This window comes from Chelmon rostratus, chromosome 1, assembly GCF_017976325.1.
Source record: "Chelmon rostratus isolate fCheRos1 chromosome 1, fCheRos1.pri, whole genome shotgun sequence".
NCBI classification, from domain to species: Eukaryota; Metazoa; Chordata; class Actinopteri; order Chaetodontiformes; family Chaetodontidae; genus Chelmon; species Chelmon rostratus.
Genome location: NC_055658.1, coordinates 22093850 through 22104318, shown reverse-complemented (window position 1 = coordinate 22104318; position 10469 = coordinate 22093850). Strand labels below are relative to the sequence as shown.

The 10469-nt window shown below is 40.2% G+C and overlaps 1 protein-coding gene across 1 annotated transcript; it reads left to right on the top strand.

Moving 5' to 3' along the window:
* The first annotated feature begins 595 nt into the window (after window positions 1-595).
* Window positions 596-4435, top strand: LOC121608722. Its single transcript, XM_041940035.1, has 2 exons — window positions 596-1376; window positions 4302-4435. Exons 1-2 carry the CDS (start codon window positions 596-598, stop codon window positions 4433-4435), a joined length of 915 nt encoding a protein of 304 aa, XP_041795969.1.
* Window positions 4436-10469: the final 6034 nt, after the last annotated feature.

The window sequence follows — 10469 nt, the reverse complement described above, 5'->3', positions numbered from 1 at the left end:
TGGACAATCCAAGAGGTCAATTTTGAGTTGAAGTCGACATGAACAGCAGATCAAAATGAACAACGCTGGACTGGATCGCTGATAAAAAGGTGGAGTCTTAATATGAGCTTTAGTTTCTCTTTAGAAAAGTTTTGCTAAAGAAGAATCAACAAAGTGCTCCATATCTTTTGCAGCTATTAAGGATAAAAGCACCATATGAAATACATATAAACGAAGGACAGAGGATAATTTAGCTTAGTTTTCTATTATTTTTTTTTATCCATCTCCAGAGCACTTTCCAAATAGCCATTTGTGGTATGAAATTGAGATGCTCTTTAAAGAACATCTTGAATGGTCCCGACAGTGCTCTTAATTCACCAGCCCGGCGTTTATCTTATTTCTCCAGCTCTTTCGGAGAGGGAGCATTAAAGACTTCATTGATAGTGCTCTTGGGAAGCGGGTAATATTTCTTATATGAAGTCTTGAAACTTTACAGCTGTTGACTGGAGGGAAAGAAAAGTGCCACATACATAAGAAAATGATGTTGAGCTGTTTTCCATGTTGGGAAAGTGTGTGTCTGGACTAACATTGCGGTGGAGCATTGAGGACAGAAGAAATGTTCACAGGGTGCAGAGTGGTCAGTGGCCAGAACCAGTACATTACCAGAGACGTTGTCAGGCCCCACCCTGGACTAGAGGTGAACAGACCGATCCAAATGGAGAATGGGGTAACCTCGGGGACCTGCTCTGTCTACCAGGATCAAACATACAGCAATTTTGGCCAGCCAGCAGTGGTGAACAATGTTTCCAGCCTGCTGACATCACCACCAGTCCCTCCCCCTGCACTCAAACTAGGGCAAGAAGGATTCAAGAAAGTCTGCCGAACTGAAGAGGATAGCCCCTGTCCCTTTCCAGGACTGGCCTCTGGGGTGCTGGAGATGCGCGTGAAGGAGGGAAGTAAGATCCGAAACTTAATGGGATTTGCCATGGCAAGGATGCAGGGAGAGAAGGGTGTAAGTGGGGGAGCAGTGAGTGGTGGCGGACTCAGGCAGGTGGTCTTCACTGGGTCAGGCCGTGCAGTCACAAAGACCATCACCTGTGCTGAGATCATGAAACGAAAAGTGGGCTCTCTGCACCAGCTGACCAAACTGCAGTACAAGGTGGTGAAAGAGGTGTGGGAAAGTACTGAAGAGGGGACGTCTGAGATGACGGTGCACAGGACTGTGCCCTCCATCAGCATCCTCCTTTCCAAAGACCCACTGGATCCCCAGGAACCAGGCTATCAGCCTCCAGAGACTCTCAGTGCATTGTGGGAGGAGAGAGAGAGCGTTGAATCTTCCTCGCAGACAGCGTGCAAGAGACCTCTTGGACCTTTGCCATACAGCGGTTTCCCTCAATGTAAGAGAGTGTGTTTTGGGGAAGGAGTCTCAGTCCACCCTCCTCACTGACTGGCTGAACCGGTGTCAAACAGTGGAGAGAATTGAATCAGAGGAGTTCATTTGGCGCTGCCCTCCACTCAAGCACAATGCTGAGACAATCAGAACACTCACTCAGACAGAACAGTGCTTTCTCAGAAGAACTGAGTACCAATTCCAGCCTCCAGAGGTCAGTTTGACTGGGACCTAAAAGCTTGCCTCTATACATACAGCATTTAAGGGATGTGTTTCGCAGCACGTCCAACATGGTCTCTCACATCCACAGATCTGTGATGATGTGTGCTACCGTGCTATAAAATCTTTAACAGATTCACATCCCATTTCACACTGACAAAGAAAAAGCCATGAAAAGCACAGGTTCCAGATTCCTGCTTGCAGTAAATCTACAGCCTGTGGACAAAATAATTTATTAGCATCATGTTACAATCCTTCCATGTTCTTACGTGTAGCCTTTAAAATACACAAAGTAGACCCAAGGACATAAAATAAAAACAGCTTAAAGCCATTGATGATATGACAAATGCAAGACATACCAATTTTATTTGTCTGATTATTAAATCTCATGAAAACAAAATTAAATAAATTGTTCTTTTTCCCCAATGGAAATTTTGTTCTGTATTTCATCTTTCTTACTCACACATCATTGAATTTGCAAAGCTCTGATTGAACAGAAAATCACAGTGTGCTGATGTTTTGATAAGAATAACTGCAGTGAAATTTGTCTGTAGAAAAAGCTGATTTAATGACAAAGCTGTTGATAAGGCACAGCTCCTAAACCAACCCAGTCTGACAGATATGCCTAGGGCAGAAATACAGGCACAGATTATCATTAAGATAACAGCATAACATCACACAACACAGTGGAGAAAAGGATTAAAACTGGGCTTGACAGAGCTTCACACTACACTGTTCCTGCAAAATATAAACCCAAGGAAACATGCTATACTATTTCCCTTTTAGCCAAAAGGCCTCCCCACCCACCATATCTATGGCATAGTACATTCTACCTCTTCCGCTTCATTCTAACATTTCTCACCAAAATAATGTGCTTAACAACGCGTTCGAAAAAGAGACAACTTTTCACAGTAACACGGCAGCAGTTTACATAATAAATGAAATGGCCGCAGACTTTCTCCAGTTGACATTTTTTATGCATTGCCTCTCTGCATTTTCCCACCATTTAAATACTATTTCAGCTGCATAAAAGGTACCTCTGAGTAATTGCTGTAGCTTAACTGGATGCTACAGACATCTATGGCAATTGGATCAAAATTCAACTCCGAGCAGAATGCACAGTGGTAGGAAAAAAAAAAAAAAAAAAGCAGCTGGAAGCGTATGTGTTGAATTTTATGGATTAAAGATTTCAACATAAATTTCTTTAAAAGTTGTACCAAACAAGACAAACAAAATAAACCTTCCTGAGAATTATTTTGCCTGAATACTGAAGAACTTTTTCCACTTAATCAGCCATGTCTTCTGGGGATAATAACTTAGACAAGTGTAACCTTGTCTGAAGCTTTTACTGTTGATCTTAATGAAAATCTGCAAACGCAGATGTCGGCCTCCTAAAGTAAATTAATCAAAGTGACTCCTACCTGGGGAGACAATTCTGTTACAGCTTAAAATTGAGAAAAAAGGAGAGTTCAGCCCTATGGCATTAGTGTTCAAATTCATCGTTCAAAGGAATACAAATCGCAATATTTCATATTGTGGTCAGCCAGAACTTGAACAGTCTATGGCGGACATAGTGATTAACCTCCCTGTCGATCCCATTAAATGAATCAGAGCACAGCAGAGCACCCAAGGTTGAATAAGAAATGCTGCGACTGCAATACAGCACATATGTAGCAAACTGTGCGTCCTCAAGACTGCTGGAAGGTTATCACTTTGCGTCGTTGTTATCACAGAGTTAACAGCTTTCACCCAAGAGCCTATGGGACAGAGAGTCTGCGATGCAGGTCAAAAAGATAATGCCGCAATAAGTAAATTTCAAATCGACCTGCATCTGTTATCAAGCATTAAGAATTCTGGGCCAAGTGTAAAATGCAGTAGGGGTAATTAGGGATAACGGCATAGCGTACCTGAGTGAGAGAACAGATAAAACATACTGACAAAAGCATTATCCCAGAGCTAAATCCAATGTGGCTGGCACGAAATAGCATGGTGGAGAACAACAAACTGCATTATAAGAATGTGGACAAGGTTATTGGCAAGTCGGGTGTCCATTTTGAAAAAAATGTTTGTTTTCAAAGATGCACTCAAGGTGGATTTTGGGTCTAGGGCCTAAAATGCACTATTTGTGTTTGGTTTACCTTGTATCATACAGCAGTGAAAAGGTAAAATCTTGACCACCGACCAAATTACCCATACCTTCAATCTTGAAGGAGATAAGCATAAATATTATTTGGGTTAGACAGAGATTTTTCAGAAGTGGGTGAAACTCTGTTAGAAATCAGTGATACCCTTTTTTCACTGATAACTGTTAAAGCAGCAGGTTTGAAGATACAAACTGTAGAAAGGATGACAATGTTAAAGAACAAACTGGATTATTTTTAAATGATTACTTCAAAATGGTAATGCAGAGAATATATATTTACTTAAACAACAATATCTTACAAAATAGATATTATACACAAACACACATATGTATAATATACACACAGAGAGAGACAAATGAATATGGTACTTCAGTTTTTAAAACATTAATAAAGAATATTATGATGAGGTGTAAGACTGACCGATCAAAGTTGTCGTTTATGGCGGACACAATAGCAACCTTCTGTTTACCAAAGCCAATAACTGCATGCACTGAATGTGAATAAATTCACTTTGAAGTTAACATAATGAAAGTGTTGGCACTCTATTTTTCCCGTCTCTGCCGCTGCAGCAGATGAGAGTGAGGTCTCTGGGATGGTGTGGGAGTTCGCTATCTCCCAGCCTCCAGATGGCTCCGTCTTCTCTTATCTAGAGGAATGGGTGCTGCCTCAATTTTTCAACTCGCCTTATCTGGGAATCCTTTAAATTGAATATTTACTGGGCCTATGTTTTCTGCCTGTGTTAGCCCTCTGAAGTCGACATTCCTCTTGCTTGTCGAGACAGGCCAAAGGTTTTTCTCACTCATACACTCTCTTTGTCTGCCTTGTCAAGTAATGGGACAGTGATTGATTATGTGATTGTCAGGAGAGAATGGAAGGTTAAGCAGTTAAGCAGAGAGCAGAGGAGACATATTAACGAATGGCCAAAGAGGGAATATGTTCAACAATAGAAAAACATACACTACCCAAACATGACATCAGACAGACCTCCATTTTATGTGGGGAGTAAAATAGATTAAATTAATCAATTTCCAAATAGTCTATTGTTTCCTGCACAGTGTACACTAGAGGTTAAGAGAACACTTAAGCAGCCATTGAAAACATCTTATTGCAATATGACTGGCTGTGGTCTATCTGCATAAACAAGCCGTGCCACAGCTACTCCCTGGTAAGTGTCTGGAAATGTCTTTTCAAAACCATTTTGTGAAATGCCTCCATGTTGGATTAATCAGTGCAGCTGAGGATGTAATTGCTGTGCTGAAGTCAAAGCTGTAAGAGCAGATAATGAACACTGACTACAGGGCTGCCAGAATCCAGGGCGAGAGAAATGAGAAGTTCGGAAACCAAAATGTCTTCAGCACTCTTTCAAAAGCCCTCATAGAAAATGAGGGTACACTGTATTTACACTAAATAAAGAAAAAAAAAACATTACCTATGACTTAGTGGTTACTAACAGAGAGATATTGTGACAGCTGCTTTATGCTGTTAGAATTTAAAAGCAAACTGAGGCAAAATTACACTTTCTTTTTGTTAGACTTTGTCAAACTAAACTATCTATGCATCTTTTATGTATTAAGCAACATGCATCTGTCAGTTCTGTGTATTATATAGGTACTTGATTATTTTTTTTCCATGAGGGATAGGCTAACAAAGGTGAAGAAAACCAAGAGGAGTTTGCTCTGACTGTTGCTGCCCTCTGGTGGACAAATAAGTTCAAAGTTAAATGCAGGAAAAGATGCATCTCTTTGCTCACGGGCACAATTATTGGTATATTTTTTGAAAGGTATCTGGTCCTGTGCTCCTGAAGGTTTGCACAACAGAGCTATTTTTATCTGTTATCATGTCTTAATGATATAGCATTTACAGCAAGCAAATGGGAGCTGTGGGCAGTCCTTATTTTTTTTACTTGTTTAATGACAATCTCAGTGTTAGCCTATTGAAATGTTGCTTTTTCTCTTACTTTAATTTCAACAAGTGTAAAGACTACAGTCTACCCTTTCATTATCATTCCTCTCACTCGCAATAATGAGAAGACTTCAGACTCAATTAGCTTAAAGAAGTTGAGGTATATAATGAAAAGCACTCATAATGATATAACTGTAGAGTCTCTCCTAAAAGGCGATGAGAAACAGGAGAGGCTACACTTACTGACTCATATTTGTGAAATAAAGCAAGAATGAAAAAGCACCTATGTCCACATCCACTGCTGAAGCTTATGTCTGCACCAGCAAACATTAGCTTTGTTCTATTTCAGTAATGTCCAGTAAAAGGTGGAGGGGGACAGTTCAGACATGAGGGAAAAGCAACATAAAGACTTTAATGGTGAGCTCGAAATGAGGAGCCCCTCTCGCTTGCCCAGCCTTTGCCCTCTGACCCCTAAGGTGAAAATGTGCACATGTACAATATGGAGAAAATGTACAGTAATTCTACTGTGATTAAAATGGTGGCTGTGTTGCTCTAAAACACTGGCTGTCCTCAGACGAAAAAAAGGCAAGTATAATGTGCAGTGCCCTTGGGTTGCATATTAACATTCTTCAGTCTTCTACTCAGTACTGATAGAGTGATGAACAGCTGCTGCCTCTCGGTGTTATCGGTGTAATTGGATGCCGCATTCCAGCGCGATCAATACGACCACTGGAAAGAAGGCACCGTGGTTTTCTTAAGCGTCTTACCCTTGGAACAGCAAGGGACTAAACATCTCCCTACAGACAGTACTACTTTGAAGAATACTGCAAGTATCATAGTTTTTGTTTTACTGTTTTATACAACAATTTTTGGTGTCAATTTTCATTATTTGATTTTTAAATAGGATTTTAGTTATTGTATGATAACTATAATATATACTATTCTGTATAATTTGGCCTAATTGTCCAAGTGTAACTTGTTACTCACCTAACTCATTTGTTTTGTGGATTTATGTGAAGTAGCTGCTGTAATACACTAATTTGGGGATAAATAAAACTATCGATATATCCATCACGCTAGCTAGCTGGACAGATATCCAGCTAGGCAACTGTAGCTATCAAAACTGACTGAGAGAACATTTAGGATCACAGATTCCCTAACGCAACTGAAGAATTGGTCTTGTGCATGAAGTTTAGCAGCACAAATACAATAACAACACAACACAATGTTACATACTGCAAAAAATAAACATCTCCACATTTGAATAAAAACAATATTAACTTCTGACATGACTTTCAGAATCCGATTTCAGGGCTGTCATCCAAAATGCACTTTTTGGAACTATTCTTAGGAAGAGTACTGTGACCAATAGTAGTTAGTATTAGTTTTAGTTTTATAGTAAAAAAAAAAGTTTCCACACACACAAAAAAAAAAACACCTGAGGCCAGTGGCATTACCTAATTGAGTCCTTTTTTCCTCATGGTCATTCAAAGCACCTCTCTGTAAAGCTATCTCCATTTCATTAGAGGTTTTAAAGAAAAACATCATTACTTAGAAAATCGATTTTCTCGAGTGTTTCACCTGATAGCGACCGAAGTCCTGCACCCATACTTTCCACCATATCATTTAAAAAAAAACAGCAGCCAGCTACACTAATGACAAGAATTTGTCTTAAGTTTCCTCATCAACCTATTAAAACTCTATTTTGAACGTGAGTGATTTTTATCTTGTGTATTGTCAGTGACATTCCACACCAAGGTCGACAATATGACTAAATGATTTGGTTAATTTGAATTCAAACAGTGTCAGCTGGGGATCCACTCCGCACAGTAGGAGGATTGCTAGAGTAATATCAACACAGTTGTGATTACTCCATTGAAGCAGTAGGGTGCTCCAATCAGAGCCGAATCACTCTCCTCATTACAGACTACAAGGCCAAATCTCAGTGGGTGGACTACAGAATCAGGCTTCCTATCTTCCCACTGAAATTAATTGAAATTCATTTGTGGCACCCTGATGCTCCCCATCAACACCAGACTCATTCACATTTTGTGCAATCTGCTTTGGACTCATTAAGCACAAGCACATTACAAGTCTGAAAACATGTAAAAGCACAGAAAATATTCGATGGTCTGGACCGCGACATTCAGGCCACTTTGTAAGCCGCAGATCACTGTATCAGATGTATCTTTCCAGCAACGATCCTTGTTAAGACAAAGCAAAGTGATCTGACCAGGCGCTGCTCCAGTGGAGTGGTGCTTAAATGTATTTACTCTTGCACAGACACCAAAGGACTTGGGATCTCAGGCAGCAATAAGTGAATGCTACAAGTGCTACAGCAACAGATATGATGACTAGCTTGCCTTTATCCGTACCTGAGGAACTAATATACCACATGGTTGCCACCCTTGTATTGCATCACATGCAGTCCTACAAGTCCACACACAAGTTTGTTAAAATGCATTCATAGAACACATACTATTTACACACCACATGTAAAAGCTTTCCTCTCTCCAAAGTAAACCAAAGTACCACTCAAGCAAAAAAAAGAAAGAAAAAAACAATTATCACAAACACATTAACAGCTAATGCATTCACTATTCCCATCACTACTCATAGAAACCACTAGGAACCCTTCTACTGCTGAATGCTTAAAAACCAAACTCATGCAAATACTGTGCCACACATACAAATCTTGGTTTGATTGGTAGATCTGCAGTGGTTTATCACAGTCTAATTGGGATATTCATAAACAGCCCATGCTATAGATAGTGTTCCAGATGCATCAAAATAATCAATATTTGCTCATTATTAAAGATAAATGCACCCTTACCGCAAAATCTGATTCCTGTGTGATCCACCACTTGAGCAGTAAAGGCCAACAAACAAGCTGGGTTTGAGGCTCAAGGCTCACATCTATTTGTTCGAAAATTATTGTATGTTGATTCTCTTTTGTGTTCTCATAGTCTTTTGGTCACGTTCTGTTTTATTTTGAAGGTTCATGCTATGTTTCTTCTTTTGCTTTACTTCCTGTGTTTTCCCGTCTTTGTGATTGTCTGATTTGTTTCACCTGTGCGTCATCAGTTGTTCCCCCTTGTGTATTTAAGTCCGTGTCTTCCCCTCAGTCTTTGTCAGGTCGTTGTCTGAGAATCCTTGCCATTGCCCCATGCCACTAGTGACTGTTTTTCCTTGTGTTGTCTTTGTTCATGTCCGTGCCACGTTTCATGTGAGTGTTTTTCCTGGTGTCTCAAAAAGGTGTAAAGCAAAGTCTTGGTCTGCATGATGTAACAATGACTGATATCAATCAAGCAATGGTCTTAAGTACGTATAAATACTCATGAATGGATTCTATTTCTCACTGCCTCATATCAAAAACTGCTTTTACAACCTGATCACGGAACAGAGCTGCCCACATACCGTTGGAGGCAGATGGCCGCCCATTCAGAGCCTGGTTCTGCTTGAGCTTTCTGTGATAAAAGGCAGTTTTTCCTTGAAACTGTTGCCAGTTGCTTGCTCATGGGGGAATTGTTGGTCTCTGTAGAGGGTATGGGCCGCACTTGCTCTGTATGGAAAGTGTCCTGAAACAACTTCTGTTGGGATTTGGCACTATATAAATAAAACGTCATTTAACATAACTGAGATTTTTCAGAATGCGCATAGCATCTTGTCTCTCTGTCTAAGACCTATATTATACCTGGTCGGGTTTCCCCGCCCAAAGGTCAGAAATATACATAGCCATCTCAGTATCTACTAAATAGTGGTCACTCAAAACTGAGTTTATATCATTAAGCCAATAATAGAATGCAGCATAGAACCCTGACTGAAAACAGGACATTTTTTGGCTCTTTTGGGAACACAGTCTTAAGACATGGGACCAGGCCTATCGCCAGCTCCACCTGATGATCTTTCCTGTTGTCTCCATGCAGGGGAACTGGATACAGTCATGCTGTCAAGGTTTCAATCCCTAACCTCTTCTAATCCCCTCTCCTTCAGGGCCCATAGTACAGCCTACAGATCTTTCATTTCCAGCAAACAAGTCAAATCAAACACCAAGGACGAGGCCCAAGCAGGCAGGCACTTTATGCTTTCTTTTAATTTAATTATTATTAGTATATACTTAAAACCCAACAATTAAACTGCAGATCCCTGGCCAGACGTCCACACCCAGCCCACCCTCACACACAAATGCTCAAGGCTCAAGCTCTACAATACACATACAAACATGCAACATTAAATTTACACAACACAAGATACATAATGAAGACACTTCCAATTAAATATGCGTTTCCAGTCAGCATAGTACTACTTCTGCAACACCAAAACACAGCATGGAACCACACACAGCTAAAATCAATTTACTCTCATTACTTTGCTTAACAAGACTTACCCATTCTGATGTGTGTCAGACTCTTCAAACCTTCTTAAGTTCAGCTGTGACAAACAATTAGGCGTGCTGTGCGGAAAAAAAGAGGTGAAGAGTTGTTTCCAACTTGTTTCCAAACATGCAAGCTAGACCCAAACAATGACAGTGACCAGGCCTCAATTCACAGCTAGCTAGCTTGTGGGCATAAGCAAAAATATTTTCTATTACGTTTATTTATCTGTAGAAATCTTTGTTCCCTTATATATTTTCAAATTTGCGTGCTTATCTTTTTTTCTCGACTTACTTTACTCACTTTCCAAAGCAACGCTTCAGTTAGATGTCACTCCCGCCCGCCATTTTTGTGCCGTTGAAACGTTTTTTCTTACGTTACGACCGGAAGCGGTCTGGAAATCTAGACAGCATTTCTACAGTGTGATTTTAGAAGGTGAACAGTGTTGTCCAGTAACCCTTT